Source organism: Oratosquilla oratoria, chromosome 9 (genome assembly GCF_046742065.1).
Source record: "Oratosquilla oratoria isolate Oo_2021 chromosome 9, ASM4674206v1, whole genome shotgun sequence".
NCBI classification, from domain to species: Eukaryota; Metazoa; Arthropoda; class Malacostraca; order Stomatopoda; family Squillidae; genus Oratosquilla; species Oratosquilla oratoria.
The window spans coordinates 56,299,408-56,319,407 of record NC_134785.1 but is presented as its reverse complement, the minus strand read 5'-3'; the positions used below and the strand labels follow the sequence as shown (position 1 = coordinate 56,319,407).

Sequence of the window (20,000 nt, the reverse complement as noted above, 5' to 3'; positions counted from 1 at the left end):
CATGAGACACGGACCCCCTAAGAGTGTTGACCCCTTTCACTACAATGACGGACACTACATGTTTCATTCCACTGCGCCAGACGATTATATGGCCCTCTTCACACTAGTAGTTTTAACCATGGCAGGTCAGTTACAATACAAGTCAATACAGGTGTTCACACACAACTGCACAGTTTTTCCCTGATTATGTGGCATTTCCGTGGTTTCTGCGCAGTTCAAACTGCTTGTGTGAACAGAGCATATTTAGTTTTAGGTACAATTGTCATCCGGAAAAGGTCAGGACAACCATAAATACTCTTTGCGATAACAATGCAAGAAGAATTTTTATTCTACCCAAAGTCAGACAGTTTTGCCTGGCTTTGTCGTCGTAGCAAAGAAGTCGAGCGCCCACAATCTACCGAAAGGGGAACAGAAAATGAAGGAGACTACAAGAGACCATAAGGTCTACACTAGGCAGTTCCATGTCCATTACTACCTATCATCCCCATCCATAAAGTTATCTAACCTTCTCTTTAAACAAACAATAGTTTCTGCGTTCACTACATGGTTACTAAGTCTATTCTATTCATCAATCACTCTATTGGTAAACCATTTCCTGCCTACTCCTTTCTTAAACCTAAATTTGTCCAATTCAAATCCAATATGGCATACACCTACAGTACTTTTTTCATTCCTTGCACTAAAGGAGACATTTATCATGATTTTCGATCACAAGTCTTGAATAGAGTCGCAATGTACACCTAGTTCCAAAAACTAATTTCCATTATTACCTACAAAGAGCTCGGAAGGGGGAAGAGGGGCCAGTTCAGTCACACACACACAAAAAAAAAAAAATTAAATAAATAAATAAATAAAAAAACATGAAATGCGACAGGAAGAAAAACAACAATAAAAACAACAACAACATACCCGAAGTTCAGGATGAAAAATTGTCATGCTAATGAATACATTTCAATATGAAACACTTCAATTTATTAAAAAGTAGCCCTTCACCAGAAGTAAAACTATCATACTACCATTAATAATCACCTCTGAGAAGCCAAGCCTCATGCGCCCATCATATGTTTAACTTGCAGATCATCTACGCACCTTTCTACTACACACCATCATGCACCAGTTCCAAATCATAACAATGGTGGTCATCTATGCAGAAGCAACCCACATACCGAGGCAAAATATCTAAAGCCGTTTCATCCACCTACTTTGGTGATTTTTTGTCCCACCGTAACTGTAAATTCCTTTTCTTCCACGGTGAATTACATTTCCACATAAGTGAAGTCTCCACCAAGGTGAATACTATTTTCCCACCGAAGTGATTTTTTTTTTAAACCCACACGAAAAACCCGCAACATACATATATAGGCAACACCAGCTACCCACCCCCCCAACACCTGATTGCCTTCCATGGGCCCCAGCAACCCACGCCCTTCCTTAACCCCTACTCACGGCAATCCTGGCCGTCGGGCAACGGACACTGTCCCCAGTTGACGGCGAAGTGCTTGGCTAGAGGATCCGTAAATTTCGTGTTGGCCCCCTGCAGGAGACATCCTGTGAAGCCACCGCCGACCACGAGTTCGGGTTCAGGTGACCACAGGAATAGGTCGATGAGATGTGACTGTGGACCTGTCGTGTTGGCAACCATGACGGTGGTGTTGTCCAGGCCGAGCCACAAGACGCCGAGTTCAAACCTGGGTGTTGGGAAAGAAGGGGTCAGTCAAGTAAAAAAAGTATTTTCATTAGAAACACTGACAAATACCTGATCCAAAGTGATTTTTACATAAACTCATTTCCCCCTGCACTGCAAATTCTTTATCCGAAACGTTTCTTCTGTGAATTCGTTTTTCACAAAAAGCACTACAAAAACTAGCTGATGCAAAGTGATCCTTGTGTGAATCAATATTTTTACTAAAAGCACTGCAAAAGTTGTGGGACCCAAAATGATCTTTGCATGAATTAATTTTCACTAACAACACTGCAAAAATTATGCGATCCAAGGTGTTCCCTGCAGTTTGTGTTTCACTAAAAGTACTACAAACTTCTGATCTGAGGTCTTCCCTGTATGAGTTCATTTATTATTATTATCAAAAACACTACAGAAATCATATGATCTTAGTTTTCATGAATTCGTTTTCACAGCCTGTAAACCTTTGTAAAAATAATTACATTAGGTTTGTTTTTTGTGTGATTCTATTCATGGCAGTTTCCATCACTGCAAAAATTATTACAATTCAAGGTGTTCCTTACACGACTCCAGTTTTCACATCTAATTACATGGCTCAAAACGACTTCACTGAAGCTCATTTATTCCTGCAATTACAGTTTGCATTTAAGAATCATTTTGATTAGTACCATTAAGTGCACCTGACACTGTTTATGGCCCCTAGGATGACACCCATTGGCAAACATAAGCAAGAAACATCACATCAGAAACTGGTGGCCACACAGAGCAAGTAAACAAATAAATAAATAGATAAATAAACAAATCAATTAACAAATTAATGAAAATATAGGTAAATAAATCAAACTAAGGAATAAACTGGACAGGATTACCTGAGATATACACGATGCCAAGCATTGTCGTTAAGGGTTCTATCCCCTAGAATGGTCGTATGGGGCTGCCCAAGGCGCCACAGGTTGAGAACGAGGGCTCCTGCCTCGTCGATGGCCAGCGAGAGGGCATCTTTGTCGCCACTGTGCCCCTCTTGGTGTAGGAGCTGTCCGCGACTGCATGTCCGGAAACTGAGCGAGGTGTAGCTCCTCAGATCAAGGGTGACCGGAAGAAGGACCCTGGACTGCGGAGTGAAGTGGCCCTCCCGCTCGGCCCCTCCCACTGTGTAGGAGGGCCCCATTGTCTGGGAACCCGCCTGGTTGGAGGTCACGTCCCATGCAACGATGTGGGTGTCTTCTTCCTGTGTGCACAAATGGAGGGGGTTGTGGTTTAGAGCAACGAATAAGATAGTAATTACAACACCAACGAGTACAAGAATGACCCATAACAAGCAACTGGGTAACACCTGGCAACTCTTGGTCATCTTTTATCAACACTCCGTAGGATCGGTGGCATCAAGCCATCATCACTTGAGCCAATATGACATAGCAAGGCCATGGAGTGGGTTGCACCTTTTCTGAATGAAATGATTTCATATTTTGAGCTTGTGGATTTAGTGAATTTCTAACCATTTACATCATTCGCTCCTTTCACTACCCATTATAAAAGATTACAAAGGAGATCTTCTGGTCCATAATTAAGTTGGAAGCTGGAAAAATCATAAATGATTAAATTATCATAAATACAAAGGAAGGAGTTGTGGGTTGGTCTTTTGGTACAGGAGTAAACACTTGGGTTCAGTAAAGAAAAGGCCCCAGAAGGATCCGGCCAAAAGTTTTGTGCCCCAGGCCACAAGGTGCCTAGGGAGTGTGTGTTATTGCGAGTATACATGTGTGTGTAGGGTCAGGAGATCATGGTTGCAAAGCACCATCACCACCTTCCTCAGTTTCCCATTCCCCAACCTGAACCCTTGCAGAACCTGGTCAGCGTGGGCCGCTGATCTCCTAAAGGATGACTGTTGCCACCACCTCCAATCTGTCTGCCTATTCCTTGCGCAGTCATGTGTATACGAGAGTGCACTTACACAAACAAGTGATCACATGCATATACACACACACACACACACACACACACACAGATCAAATTTATGCCACAAATTTTATCTCTTTTTACTCAAGACTACTAGATATAATACAGGAAAGGGACAAAGTACCACACAAAGAACTATTAAGAAAACTGGAAACCATAGGAGGGATACAAGGTAAACTACTGAAATGGATGGAGGACTTCTTGCATGGAAGAAAAATGAGAGTAGTGCTCAGAGATAAGAGTTCTACTTGGGAAGAGGTGATTAGTGGAGTTCCACAAGGATCAGTATTGTATTGGCTCCAATCAATATGTTTGCTATTTATGTGAATGACATGGATGAAGGTGTGGAATGTTACATGAGCTTCTTTGCAGATGACGCAAAACTGTTGAAGAAAGTGAGCACTGAAACAGATTGTGTTTCACTGTAGAGAGATCTAAACAGGGTTTTAGGAATGGAGTCAGAAGTGGGAAATGGACTTCAGCATTAAGAAATGTAGCATATTAGAATTTAGAAAAAGTAATATATATACATTATATATATATATATATATATATATATATATATATATATATATATATATATATATATATATATATATATATATATATATATATATATCAGGACAATATGAAAAAAGACCTGGGAGTAATCATCACAAAGCACATGTCCCCTGATAAATAGATAAAATTGTTGGAGAAACCTATAACTTACTATGATCAATAAAGGTGGTTTTTACTTACTTGGATGAAGAAATGTTAGAGAAAATACCAGTCACACTGATAAGGCCAAAATTAGAGTACACAGGAACACTATGGTCACCTAGTATAAAAAAGAATATAAGGAAAATTGAGATAATCCAGAGAGCAACTACGAAGATGGCACCAACAATATCAAAACTGTCATAGGAAGAAAGATTGTCAAAACTAGAATTGCCGACTTTGGAACAAAGAAGAAAAAGAGGTGACTTGTTGACTATCTACAAAATTATGAGAGGTATGAAAGTCCTTGATAGAAAAGACTTACTAAATTGTGATAAGAGAAATACAAGGGGACATGGAATGGACAGCTATAGAGGAGACCTGAAAAAGAACAGCTTTCCCCACAGAGCGGTGGATGTATGGAACAAAGTAGACGAAACAACAGTGTGTGCAAAAACCATAAACGAATTTAGGAGTAAATTGGACATGGCGAAATAGAGACGGAACCACGAACGTAGCTCCCCTTCCCGTAAGATACAACTAGGTAAATAGACACACACACGCGGCTTCCTGCCGTAGTGGTGGCGTCTTGACTTCTCATGCGAGAAGTTAAAGTTCGAACTCTGCTCACGACTTCAAACCTGCAAGTCGTTACCGTCCTCCTTGAATAAGGCGATGGAGCGTTATGTAAGGTTACAGCTCTGAGCTACCATTCGGAAGTGTAATAGCTGTCGATCACGAGAAAACAGTGATCCAAGACAAAAACCATAAACACTCGTGCACGCTTGTTTAGATAAAATGAGATATGGAGACGGGTTACCACGAGCGTAGCTCCCCTTCCCGTGAAATACAACTAGGTAAATACAGACAACGTAGTCGCTGCATCGCAGTCGGACAAACCAGTTTGAAAAAAAGTCCTCCAGTTTTGTGTCCTCTGCCTTGATAATAGAAGACTTTACTCAATCTACACAAATTACAATGCAATTATTTTCAACGTAATTATTACCTGATATCTTGACTACACAAGAAAAGACATTGAAAAATTCCTTACTTGACCGACATTTGGGCCACGTGACAAATTATGAAAAACATGTTTTTGTAATGAACAATCTCATTTATTTTTTTATCACAATATAATATCTGAAGGATGACCACCAAGCCCAGTTACAACTTTGTTTTCTCTCTTTTGTAGTGTTATTTATTTCAACGAGAACCATTATTTGAAAGTCTTTTTGACGAAAATATTAGTTGTCTGCTAATCTGAATTCTAAAACACAACATACAGCGCTATCTCCTGGTATTAATTTCGATGACGTGTGTACCAACCCAACCGCCCTGTAGCAAAACAAGCGATATTCAGCGATATTGAGAATTTTTCATCGTCTTCAGAGAGTAGTCTCGATTCCCTAAATATCTCTGACAACAGGTAAGATGTGTGAATAGACGGCATAATTATGGGCTATCAATTTGAAGCAGAATCTCTCTCTAAAGAATTTTACATATTGGTGCATCAATGGTGTTTACACGTGTGCATGTTGGTTTTGCAGTGCACACACTCAAGAAAGCGAGGTTAGTATACGTGACTAATTAAATATTTTTAAGTGTATTCCTACACAATCCTGCAGCACCTTCGCACTACGCCTCCTAGATGCCACTTAGTAAGCAAATACTGCCTACAACGAAATACGTATATTCTTTTTATCTCGACTCAAGTGTACAACTAAAAAGATAATCATGATGATTAGTTACTAGATAAAACTAACTATTCTTTACACGACATGTGTGATACATTACTTTAGATTGTTTACAGTTTAAAACGAAAGCTTCACTACAAACATCGCCAAGAACATACCAATCCGTTCCGGCATATGACAAGTGATTTTTGCATTTATTCCTATACTGCATGTCCTTGTTCAGCCAGCTATTAAACTGCGATAATTATAATAGTGAATATATCATAAAACTTAAACTAAATTCCAGTATAGGTCTAATAAAAGAAAATTGTTACTTCACATACTATGTGGGTGTTGTTTATCTGGATTCAGAAAAAAATGCCGTTAAAAATAAAAAATTAAACTGTGTCTACCTGTGCGAGAACGGTTTTACGTAACATGAATATGATCTCGGAAGCCCCGAAAAAATGTCTTCCTAATTAATCTATCTTCTATCTCGTTTTGTTTTACTTTTCCTTTAGTTATATTTTTATCAATGTATTTTTGTCATTAATCTATTATTTATCCTGGTTTTGTTTTTAAGATATGAATCTGATTAATTATATCTAAATTTCCAAAAACGTCTCTCATAATTTGATTTGCATATGCTTTATAAAAAGCCCATTTAGTATTATTTAAAAAAAAAATCTAGTCCCATCATTTTGTTCCTGCATATGTTCTGTACGTGAATAATACCACAGTTGCTTGGTGGCTATCGTAAGCTTTCTTCTGGCGCATTTCTCTCAGAGTTCTATATGTTATTAGTGTATCATTTTCCCTCTTTTCTGAAATTCTTTTCATACATATATTGTACTTTCCTAAGTAGTTCTTTCTTCATTTTCATAATTCCTAAATCTGATGTTAGATATCCGGCGGCACTCGACATGATTATCGTTCATCAAACACAATGTTAAAGCATAGAGAATAAAATACAACTGATGACGTCACTGCTGATGACGTCACGTCGGATACGTTTTTGGAGTGGCTGAAGCAGACGACTTTTTGGGGGATAGGATCGGTGATTTCAAATTGCAAAATATACCAAACGACGTTTTTGTGTAATTTGTTTAGCTATCAATGGTTTTGGGAAGTATTAGACAGTAATTCCTGTAAAACTATACGTTTTATTTTCAAAATGTTACCCTTTGAATATATTACGCAGACAATTTTGGCCACCTTCCTGACTGGGAAAATACAGAGGTATTCCACAAAAAGCTAAGAAAACAAGAAAGAACAATAATCGAAGCAGCGTACATCGCTTCAAAACCTTGCAATAATCATAGCGAAGGATTTATTAAATTATCAAATTTGACTAGATACTTTGTTCGAGGTGAAGCGGAGCGAAGGACGGACGGAGATTGGGGAGGAACGGGGTAAGGAAAGTGAAGTACATAACCTGTGAATATTTTTAGGACGAAACGTTAGTAATAAAACGCCTACGATTTTTTGGCGTTTACCTCACCACCCTTTCCACTCATATATACATATGTATACACACACACACACACAATGATATATATGTATATATATACATATATATATATTATATATATACATCTACACATATATACATATACAAACGAGAGGTTGGGAAGGGTAAGCGAAGATAGGTTGGGAATAAATTTATTACCCTAACGTTGCAACATCTTTGGTTTTCTTCAGAGGACTTGAAGAAGACTAAAGTGGTCGTAACGTTACAGCAATAAATTTATTCCCATCCTATATTGGTTTACCTTTCCCCACACACACGCGCGCGCGCGCAGAGGGGAGGGGGTGAGAAAGGAACTACTGTTCATGCAATATCTATGGGTACTTATTGGACCAAGCAGTGTAGAACGAATTCCAGGAAGAAACAACTCTATTATCAGGAAATGTACCGAACTTGACTGACTGTTCCGCTGAACAGTAACGTGTACAGTCAACACGGCCAACCTTTCGAGGTCACTACCCGAGATGTATGCAGTCTTTTGCTAAACAGATGCAAACAAACCTAAAGGGGAAGTGGTGACCTGAACACAGAGGCTGAGGTCTATTCGGATTCGGCGCTTCCAAGTTTACATAATACTAATATGACCTTTATACTCTCCAGCAACAAAGCGAGAGCCCAAACGAGCCGTTCCGAGCACAAAATTACCCGAGAAAGAAATGGTCTCAAGACTTCAAATGCTGGTGCTTGTCAGCATGGAAATACATCCTAGTGATTCTTCTACATCCCAGGAGTTTCCAGGAATGGGTAAAATAAGAATTTGTCCAGTACAGGACAGGACTTCCATCCAGAGTATAGAGAGGCGTTTCTCAACCAGGGTTCCCCGGAACCCTAAGGTTCCGCAAAAGGTCCCTAAGGGTTCCGCGAGAACAAGTGAGATAAGCTGGTGCACTTTTGATTTTTTATTTAATTTCATATGCGTAATATAATCAAACACGTACGACATATTCTTGGTTATTGTAATAATGTAATATAGACATAATTCTAACCTATTATTACAATAAAAATAAAATGAGAAAGATATGGTATATATTTTTTTGCGCAGGCATGCAATTTATTTTAAAGGTTACGCAAGGGTAAAAAGGTTGAGGCACGCTGCTTTAGAGTGTAACGAGAGCAGATCCAGCTCAAGCTCCTGGGAATACCCACAAGCAAGAGGAAGACAATGGAAGGGTGTGGATGGAGGATGCTGAAAATTCAATTAATCAATCAATCAGTCGATAAAAAACGTACGTGTCAATGGGTAACTGAAAGCCTTCATCAGTGTTGAAGCTCTTGAAGATTTACACATCTGCATCTGTGTCACGATTTTGGGATTTTCTGATGTCAGCCAAATTCATTCATTTCGGGGGAGAGGGAGGGAGTAAAGTCTGGGTACAACTGTATTGACGCAAACTCAAATAAAACATTATGCCTGTGATGTGATTTAGAGATTTAATTCTAGCAAATGCCAAGTAATCTTATCACGTCAACGGGGGTAACTCAGACACACACATTATATATATATATATATATATATATATATATATATATATCACAACAAAGTAATGTCGTAGCACATTGGTAAAATAATACAAATGACCCACTTTCGGAGAAGAATAAGCGAAAGTAAAAAGATCCGTATATTTCCATCACTAACTGTGATCCTCTTCACACATCTGCTGAGGAGGATCACAGTTAGTTATCGAAATATACGGATCTTTTTACTTTCGCTTATTCTTCTCCGAAAGTGGGTCATTAGTATTATATATGTGTGTGTGTGTGTGTGTGTGTGCGCGCGCGTGTGTATGTATATAACTAATAACATAGATAATTTTAAATAAATTTGTAAATATTTACCGGAGACACAAATTCAGCATCGGGAGGTTCCCCGGCCGTGACTGGGATCCCGTCTTGATGGGACTCTTCTTCAGCGAGAGTCGAGCTGGGCAGCCACTCGCCCTCCGCGGGCGATACGGAAGAGAAGGAAGGCGAGGCGAAGGAAGGGGAAGGAGAGGATAGGACGTCCTCGTCCACCACAACGGTTCGGTAGTCGTCCTCGAAGTTCTGCGTCGTCACTGCTGGATGGAGTTGGCCTGCCAACACCCCCAGCAACACACCTGAAGGAGGAACAAGATCAGGTTAGCAAACAACGCTCCAAGCTCCACCATACAATGTGTTTACCATGACAAAGCATTTTGACAGAGGCCATTTCGTCTAGAACAGCGTTTCTCAAACTTTTTTTTTCAGCTTGTTACCCAGTTTATCACGTCACATTAAACATGTTACCCCTTTCACAAAATGTTATCAACACTGATATATATATATATATATATATATATATATATATATATATATATTGCTAAATTAAAACACTAGAGATATTTTCGTTTATTTATTGTATTTGAACATTGTGCATCTCTAATGACTAAGTAAAAATCTCGGGAACATCAGTGGGATGGATGAAGTTGCATAACTGAAGCTAATTGAGGAATCTTTGGCTTCTTGATTTTCAGAATTCTTAACTTTTTTTCTGTCACCACTCCATTACCCCCGATTTTTTTTAAATTACCCCCAGGGTGTAATTCACCCCCAGTCTGAAAAAAACACTGTAAACACCTAAACTGCCCAATCAAGACAAAACACGCAATTTCCAGACTCCGTCATCGTTACCGTCATGATCGTATATAATCGTCGTTGTTCTTGTTAATTGTGCCCCTGGCCTGGAAACTGCTGTGTTAGGCAATTATTCGAAAGCCTTTTGCAATTCCTCAGCTACAACTAAACATCTTGTCACACTTGTCTCCTACCTTCCTTCCTTCCTTCCTCCTCACCCCGTCTTTTTCGTCAAATACCTTCAAAGAACCTCTAGCCTTTAGCACATCTACCTGCGCAGTGATATTCTTTAAGGAACAGCGACTTCGATCAACTGACGAAGAGACCTTGGAGTGGAATGGTTGTGTACCTATTTGTAAGGAACCCCTTATTCCAGTGACATTACTTAATAGCTGTTTTTCTATACAGAAAAAAAAATCTCATTTTCCAATGACCCAGGGCAGTGGACAGGGTGCAGGGATGACCCGTCATCTAGGAGGTGCTAAGATGGGAGGGAGGGTGGAGGGGTGTGGAATGTTTTCGGGGATGAAATGGGTGGGAATGTTTTTGTGCCTTGTCCTTTTTGGCTACCCCCCTGGTAAGGGGGAAAAAAGCCTTGGTATATGTATGTACCAATGAGAGAACGACCCCGAAACGGACGAGCAAAACTGTATAAACAAGATCAGATGACAAACAATCTGATGAAAGCAAGTGACAATAAATGTCACTTGCTAGCTAGCAAGTACATTTTGGGCCTCCAGTTCCAAGTAGCCTTGGCATATCAAACCACAGATGGACGAGAACTTTTTTGGGGGGGCAGTCACTTATTCATAGAACTTTTTTACGTGAAAAAGTGCACGGGAAGGGGCAATCCTTAATTTCCTCCGGCTTACCACGATCTCGTTTTTGTCTCCTCCTCCTCCTCCTCTTCCTTCCCCTCCTCCTCCTCCTGATGACAATGAACTCTCTCCCTCCTATTCCTTCCCCTTTCCCCGAAACCTCACTTTTCCAGTTGACAGCACAAAGAATACCTGCCCTATTTCTTTTCCAAATATTTTCTTTTTTACTGCGAGGTCGGCACTACAGGCAACCTCTGAGGGTAAGCACGACACCCGACTTCCATTTGTTGGTTTCCACACTTTAGTCATACTTTATCCAACCCTTTGTATCTAGTAACGTGTTTCCCTGCTCCATCGTTTAGAGAAATATGACAAGATAAAACAAAGAAATTATAGAGAAAAACGAAAAATATATAATACAATCATTTTACCATTATAACCATAAACACACCAATAACAATTTGCAATACCTCCACCACCATTTCTTTTGGTATTATAATTACAATGTGCGAAACGTTTTAATTCATTCATTACCGTATATGTACTGAAGCGCCTTCGCGCCTCTATAATTACTGCGCTGATAATATTTAATTGCCCAGCTCCATTCAGACCACAGTCAAAAAGATACTAACCCAACTTGCCAATTAAGCTGTTTCTTTTTCTGTTTTCTTTTTAAAAGAAAAATGAATAAAAATCAAAATGTTGCCACGATAGACCCAAGGCCCCCAAATAACCGGCAACGGCCAGCGGTCACTCAAGAAATACTGTGGCGTTGTCTGCTGCAAAGTGCTGGTTGGCAGGGTCCCGTGTGACGGTTGCTACGGATGATTGCGTGGTTCGGGACCTATTCTGTGTTGGTCGTGTGTAAAGGGGCATTTAGACGGTCAAACGGTTTGACAAACCCGGTTTGTCAAACAAGTGTTTGAAGTGATGTTTGACCGTGTGAATAGGGTATTTGGTTGTCAAACACGTTCGACAAATGTGTTTGACGACCAAATACCCCATTCACACGGTCAAACATCACTTCAAACACTTGCCTGACAAACCGGGTTTGTCAAACTGTTCGACCGTGTAAATGGCCCTTTAGGCTGCGTTTACACCATGCGAATCGAATAGATTCAATTCATGAAGAATCAACACGATTCATGAATCGTATAGATTCAATTCATGAAGAATCAACACGATTCATGAATCGTGTTGATTCTTGATGAATTGAATCGATTCCATTCGCTTGGTGTAAACGCAGCCTAAGAGTTGGATGGTGTTCAGAACCCAACCGTGTTAGTCGTGCGCTTTAAGGAGTCCGTTCAGGTTGTGGTATAAGTCGTTATTTACGAACTACAATTCTGTCAAATCAACTTTAGTACATGACTCTTATTTCCCCCATCTTTGTGCTATCTGATTTTTTTTCCTATATTCTGGATATAGCAAAGGAAATTGTATAGTACAGTGAGTATCACTCTTTAGGGTTATAAAAACACTTAAACAAAATCTACGACAATGAGTGTCACTTTTTAGGGTTATAAAAACGATTTTAACAAAATCTACGACATGTGGCAACAGCGCTTTTTCCCGATGTTGCATCGTCGAGGTGAAACAAGTGGGATCGGGTGTAGGTAATCGTTGATATAATCCTAAGAAGTGATACCAATTGTGCTTGTACAGCTTCCTTTACAACATACAGATCATAAAAATAAAATAAATCAAAATAAATTAAAATAAATTAAAATAAAATAAAATCAAATACCACACATGGGAAATATGAGAGAGGTAGCATGTAGGTTGATTTGGCGCACAGACTATAATGTTTTTGTATTTTTTAAGATTTGTTTTTCTATGGGTTTGTATGTTTGTGAATGTACTGTGTGGTACATGTGGTAGGTTGTATATACTTGTGTACTGTTGTTTTTCAACGTTCTGCTGGTTGTACTTATGTGATGAATGGGTCTGGCACACAAACGTGTACTATCACAACAAAGTAATGTAGCACATTGGTAAAACTATACCAATGGCCAACTTTCGGAGAAGAATAGGCGAAAGTTAAAAGATCCGTATATTTCGATCACTATCTGTGATCCTCTTCAGCAGATATTTGCTGAAGAGGATCACAGATAGTGATCGAAATATACGGATCTTTTTACTTCCGTCTATTCTTCTCCGAAAGTGGGTCATTAGTATACTGTACTATCATTTTCAAAGGATGTCCTATGAATTTGGGTCTCCGAGTGTAGGTGTCCTGTAGGTGTCATTTGGTCCACCCTGTTATTATTCTCAATGCTTTATTTTGTATTGTTTGTAAAGTGACCATGTTGTAGTCGAGTGTGGTACTGATGAATGGTTTCCACATTGAGATTAAATTCCTTCTGATGTTCAAAGCCCATACTTGCGACTGATTTCAGCACTTTTTTTTTCTGTCAAATCTGTTGAAGGTTATAAAGTATAATAAAAATATGAAATATTTTCAGTGGGATGGTTTGGCTGTTTAATTTCACTGTTGGATTTTTTTGTTTTTTCGTGGCTATCTGGGGAACTCCACTGTATAGTCTTGTAGTTCCACAAATTTGATCATTCTGGCTTACTCTGCTTTGTCTAAATGTTAAGAAGTTGGGTAGCCATTGTCATCTTTATGAATATATGTATGGTTTCTCTTTTAATGTATATATTTGAAAACTTTGTGAAACGCATTGTCTATATTCATAGCTACCACATCCGTTCCTTCTGGCAGAGCTCTCTTGTTAAATCTCAACATCAACAACAATAACTGCAACAACCACAAAAATAAAAATAATAATAATAATAATAACAATAATAATCATCATCACACGATGATGATGATGACGACGACGACGACAAATAATAATAATAATAATAATGATAATAATAACAATAACAATAATGATAATATTATTGATGAAAAGTTAGTAACATTCATAAATCAACCAATAACACAGTCGGGAAAAAATAGACTTAAATTGTTTATATTTCGACTGCTAACTGCAGCCCTCTTCAGTAGCAGAGAGAGGGAGATGGATGCCACCCTTGGACAGCATCCGCTTACAACAAGAGGAACAAAGACAAATCATTACTAGTGACCTGAGTAAGGGTAGTTGTCTTTGTACCTTCCTCGTTGCTCTTGTTATACTACTGAAGAGGGCTGCAGTTAGCAGTCGAAATATATAGACTCCCCGTCTCCAGTCTTTCCTTCTACTCCGATTGTGATATTAATTGTGAATATATTTGTTGAACTGGACGTTCTGACGATGTGTCGCTGACCGTTCAAAATTGTGTTTTTTTTTTTTTTTTTTTTTTTTTTTTTTTTTTTTTTTTTTTTTTTTTTTTTTTTTTTTTTTTATTTTTTTTTTTTTTTTTTAATGGCTGAGCGTGGTACAGAAGATTCCGACCTTCATATGTTGGTCCAGGATCTGCAGATTTCGAGGTTTCTACCTCTTCTTAGCCTGGGTTGGAATACTGAATTTGATAAAAATCTGGGTTTTTATGCTGAAAAGTATAGTTGGCCTGTCCCAGAGAGGCTTCTCACGCTCTTCTACGTTGGCTGTTGTGATTTGTCAATGAGTGGCTCGCGTTTTTTTTATTTTTTTTTTTTATTATTGCATTGCATGGTTCTCTTGGGTATTAAATGGTGGTCTAATTTTCCCGATAAGTACAGCACCTGTAGTGTGTGTTTGTGTGTGTGTGTGTGAGAGAGAGAGAGAGAGAGAGAAAGTGAGTGAGTGAGAGAGAGAGAGAGGGGGGGAGAGGGAGGGAGAAAGTGAAAGAGAGAGAGAGAGAGGGAGGGGAGAGAGAGAGAGAGAGGGAGGGGAGAGAGAGAGAGAGAGAGAGAGTGGGAGTGAGTGAGAGGAGGGGGAGGGGGGGAACTGAAAACAACAGAAAACGAACATCCATTGAGGGATGACTAATGTATTCCAGTTCGATGCAATAATTTTGAACCCTGGATGAGACTTGAACTCTGATCGCTGAATTACGAGACAGGAGAGGCAACCTATAGTAACAAAGATACATAACCACGGGGAAAGAGCTAAAACTATATGAAAATAAAATAAACGAATGGAGGAAGAGATGAAAAAATGAAGTAATGACAAAAGACACGATATAAAGGGTAGAGGGAAGTTTGCAGGAGTGGCGTGGCAGAGGTTAGGACAGTACACGACTCTTGAAGGAAGTTTGGAGATGTTCAGGAATTGACTTCAAAAAGTTGATGAATAACTGTCAGACCGACTGACCACATAGAATGTACAAAAAAGGGAACCAAAATATGGGGAGAGGGGAGATGAAAGTGTTTGGGGGGGTGGGGGAGGTATAGAGCGTGGGAGGGTGAAAAGGTGAGAAGGAAGAAAGTATTGGGTGACTAGGAAAGGGAGTGGGGGGAGAAACGGTGCCGTGTGGTTAGAGGCTGGGGGTTAAAAAGCGAAGTTACAAAGGTTAAGGGCGAGGGAGGAGGAAGGGGAAAGGTTGGTTGAAATGAAATGTGAAGGTTGAAGAGATGGGGGGAGAGAGACAGAGAGAGAGAGAGAGAGAGAGAGAGAGAGAGAGAACGAGTCGGTCGAGCGATGGAAGAGGAGGGCGAGAACGAAAGTTGAAAGGTGAAGGACGAGGAGGAGGAGGGCGAGGACGGGAAGACGATGGACGAAAGAGATCCCGCCCCCCCCCCGGGGGGTGCCTCTTGGCAGACACACTTACCGAGAGCAGCGGTAAAGACGTAAGTATTCCTCTGTGGCTCTCTCCTCCCCATGTTGATGCGAGGGTAGCCGCGAGTGCCTGAGGGTGCCACCGCCTACTACCTGACGGCCTGATGCCAGCGCTCAGCGAAGCGAGCAGGCACCAAATGCCAAGTCCCGCGCGCCTTCAAACGCCACCTTCCACTGAGATCCACTCACTAATGCCACCTGTGTTCCCAGGACACTTCTCTTAAGACTTGTTCTTGATCACTGGCGTCTGAGAGAAGTCTTCAAATGCCATAACACTATACAGAACCAAGAGAGAAAATTGTTCAAAAGCACACACAGACACTTCGGTGACGAGTCGTTCTTGTTCTCCTGAACACTTCGACTGGTCCTTGACCTCACGACCTCGACTGTTAACTCTGAAACACTTCGGGTTGGTTTCCGACTCGACAGACACAGCCAGGGAACAAAAATCCGCCGAGGCTGAACACGTAGCCCACAAAACCCCCTCCAATTGCAGGGCAGCACGACTTTCGGAAGACCCAACCACTCCACACTTGACCCCGGAGAAGACGGAGCTTGCGCGCGCGCACACACACACACACACACAACTGTTGCCCCAGGCTCCAGACCTCGCTCTCGCTGAGACGTCCCCCCAACAACCGATATCGTTCCGGCACCTCACCGCCGCGCGATCTGCCGCTGTGCCGCTTCCTACCACAGCACCGCCACAACCAAGTCTGTCCGGCCGCGCGGACCGCCGAGATCCGACCCTTGACCCACTCCTCCTCCTCCTCCTCCTCCTCCTCCTCCTCCTCCACCTCCTCCTCCTCCTCCTCCTCCTCCTCCTCCACCTCCTTTCCTTCCCCTCCTACTCCTCCCACTCCTCCCTTCCTTCCTCCACCTCCCGCCCTTCCTCCATCTCTTCCTTTTCTTTTTCATCTCCAAACCAACACACCCACCTCACTTCCTCCACCTCTTCTTTCATCTCCACATTTTCCTTCCCCTCCTCCTCATCCTTCCCTCCTCTTCTTCCTCTTCCTCCTCCTCCACCTTCCTTCCTTCTCCATCTCTTCCTTTTCTTCTTCTCCTCCTCCAACCAACACGCCCACATCCTCTTCGTTCATCTCCTCTTCATCCACCTCTTCTTTCATCTCCACATTTTCCTTCCCCCTCCTTGCCTCCTCCATCAAAACCACCATCACATCTCCTTCCTCTACCTCCTCCATCTCACCACATCTTCCTTCCTCTCCTTCATTTCCTCCCCCTCCTCCTCCTCCTCTTCCTCCTCGTCACTTCCCTTTCTTCCATCTCCACCTCCTCGTAAGCGGTCTTTTGATCTCTGGCTTCATTTCTCTCTTCTTTCTCCGCGGATGCACAGCGCTGGTGCCTACCAGGTTCCGTTCTTCCTCTTCCTCCTCCTCCTCCTCCTCCTCCTCCTTTTCTTCACCTGCAGACCCTCCTCTAATCACTTTTTTTTTTTTTTTTTCCTCACGCGTTCCTCCTGTCTTCCAAAAACGCAATTTTCCTCATCTCCACTTGCGGCGCAATGGACGACATTGATGATGATGATGATGAAAACAATGATGATGACGATGATAACGATGATGATGATGACAATGATGATAACGATAATGACTATGATGATGACGACGATGGTGATGACGACGATAACGATAACGACAATGATAACGATGATAATGATATTGACAATTATGATGACGACGATGTTAACAATGATGATGATAACGATGATAATGACGATGATGACGACAATGACGATGATGATGGCGACGATGATGACGACGATAATGAAGACGATGATAATGATAATGACGACGATGATGATGACGACGATGACGATGAGATGAAAAACAGAGACAGAAATGTTCTTACCTAAATCTTTTCTCCCAATAACAAAGGACATGTAACGACACCCGTGCACTAGGTCATGTGCACTCTCAGCCCAACCATGTGCACAAAAGTGTGTACACATACGTACGCATCCACATACAAGCCCAAGTGCGTACACGCTAGTGTGCGTATACAACCGTGTAAATATTCACATGCATATGTAAATACGCAAGTACATATCGTCTACGCTGCCAAGTGTGATTACGTGTTCCACATTATTACATATATTTCCATCATATTTTACAATTCTCCTCCTCTGTACTCTCTTTCCATAATGCACTGACTTCCTTCTTCAGCAACCTCCCCTCTTCTCTTCCTCTTTTTCCTCTTTATTCCTCCATTCCCCTCTTCTCTTCCTCTTTTTCCTCTTTATTCCTCCATTCCCCTCTTCTCTTCCTCTTTATTCCTCTTTATTCCTCCATTCCCCTCTTTCTAACAGTTTCCCCTCCCTCCCACTCTCCCTCTGATCTTCTGATCCTCTTCCCCTCTCCCTCCCCCCCCTCTCTCTCTCTCTTCCTTCCCTCTTCTCTTTACCTTTCGTCTAATTCCCCTTTTGCCTTCGCTCTCACTCCCTCTCTTTCCCCAAACCAACTTTCCTTCCCCTTTTTCTTTATTCACCACCTCTCTCTCTCTCTCTCTCTCTCTCTCTCTCTCTCTCTCTCTCTCTCCTCCATTCCCCCTTGTCCATACTCTGGTTCACCAATCCTTTCCCTTTTCCCCTTCCTCGTCTCAATCCTCTCCCTCTCTCTCTCCCTTCCTCCCCCCGCTGTCTCCCCTCACTCTCCCTTCTCTCCCCATTTAACACTTACCCCCATCTCTCAATCCTCCTCTCCCTCTCTTTCCTCTCCCTTCCAACTATATTCACTTTTGTCTTTACTCTCTCTCCCCTCTCCCTACTCTCTATCTCCCTCTCTTTCCTCTCCCTCCCAACTACGAGCCTCTCTATCTCTCTCTCTTTCCTCTCCCTCCCAACTATATTCACTTTTGTCTTTTCTCTCTCTCCCTCTTCCCACTCTCTATCTCCCTCTCTTTCCTCTCCCTCCCAACTATATTCACTTTCTCTCTCTCTCTCTCTCTCCCTTCCTTCCCTCTTCTCTTTACCTTTCGTCTAATTCCCCTTTTGCCTTCGCTCTCACTCTCTTTCCCCAAAGCAACTTTCCTTCCCCTTTTTCTTTATGCACCCCCCCCTCTCTCTCTCTCTCTCTCTCTCTCTCTCTCTCTCTCTCTCTCTCTCCCTCCCTCACCTTCCCCCGTGTTTGTACTCCGGGGGGGCGCCGTTCCTCTCCGCCGTTCCTCCTTCCTCAGTGTTTCCCGGGCGGCGGTCATGGGACGGGTCCCTATTCAGCCTCCTCTTTACCTTCGCTTTCCATTTTTCCTGCTCTCTTTGTATCTGGAGACTCTTTTCGGGGGGGTGGGGGGCAGAACGGGGATGAGGTGCGTGTCGTGATAGATACGGAGCCTTTGTTTCCCGAAACCCCGCCAGCACATTTGCTTTTTCTTAGACGACTTTTGTGCTTCTTCACTCAATATTTACAAGCAGAGTTGTTGTTGTTGTTGTTGTTCTTCTTCTTCTTCTTCTTCTTCTTCTTCTTCTTCTTCTTCTTCTTCTTCTTCTTCTTCTTCTTCTTCTTCTTCTTCTTCTTCTTCTTCTTCTTCAAGTTGTTGGTTCCCAACACGGAATGTCCTCCCATCCGCATTCGAATTTTCACTCTCTTTATCGTCTTTCCTTTCCTTCCTTTCCTCTTTCTTTTCTTCTTCTTCAATGCGTAACACTCATTTGTTTTGTTTATTCTCGTCCCTCTCCTCCTCCTCCTCCTCCTCATCTCCTTTCACTACCACCTCGCTTTGTTCAATCCCTATTCTCCTTCAATCCTTTTCATATTTCTGCATTTCCATTTCCGCATCCTCCCCCCTCCCCCCCTCCCCGACCGAGCCTCTTCTTCCTTTCCCCTCGTATGCGGGGAGCGGAGGGTCGAAGGGCCGAAGGCTCATACGCCCACAAGAAAAAGCCCAAGGGAAGGGATGGGAAGGGAGGGAAGGAAAGGGAAGGGATGGGAAGGGATGGGAGAGGAGAGGAAGGGAAGGGATGGGAAGGGATGGGAAAGGAGAGGAAGGGAAGGGATAGGAAAGGAAGAGAAGGGATGGGAAGGGAAGGGAAGGGAAGGGATGGGAAGGGAGGGAGAGGAAGGGAAGGGTAGGGATGGGAAGGAATGGGAAGGGATGGAAAGGGATGGGAAGGGAGGGAGAGGAAGGGAAGGGATAGGAAAGGAAGAGAAGGGATGTGAAGGGATGGGAAGGGAAGGGACGGGATGGGAAGGGAGGGAGAGGAAGGGAAGGGTAGGGATGGGAAGGGATGGGAAGGGAGGGAGAGGAAGGGAAGGGATGGGGAGGGAAGAGAAGGGAAATGAAGGGTGGTATAGGGAAGATGGAAATGGAGAAAAGGGAAGGAAAAGATTA

General features: G+C 42.0%; 1 protein-coding gene across 5 annotated transcripts in view; it reads right to left on the bottom strand.

Annotated features, from left to right (window-relative positions):
• crb (cell polarity complex component crumbs) overlaps positions 1–20,000 on the bottom strand; it is a 283,212-nt gene that overhangs the window by 84,599 nt on the left and 178,613 nt on the right. For 4 of the 5 annotated variants that reach the window (XM_076190523.1, XM_076190524.1, XM_076190526.1 and 1 more), the window contains exons 1-4: positions 15,646–16,353; positions 9,374–9,633; positions 2,551–2,909; positions 1,447–1,688 (exon numbers count right to left, since the gene is read on the bottom strand). In XM_076190523.1, the coding sequence (XP_076046638.1) occupies positions 1,447–1,688; positions 2,551–2,909; positions 9,374–9,633; positions 15,646–15,697 (913 nt within the window). In that variant the 5' untranslated portion in view covers positions 15,698–16,353. Of the gene's footprint in view, positions 1–1,446; positions 1,689–2,550; positions 2,910–9,373; positions 9,634–15,645; positions 16,354–20,000 lie in introns of those variants that run through there. The other variant, XM_076190525.1, reaches the window with a different exon arrangement.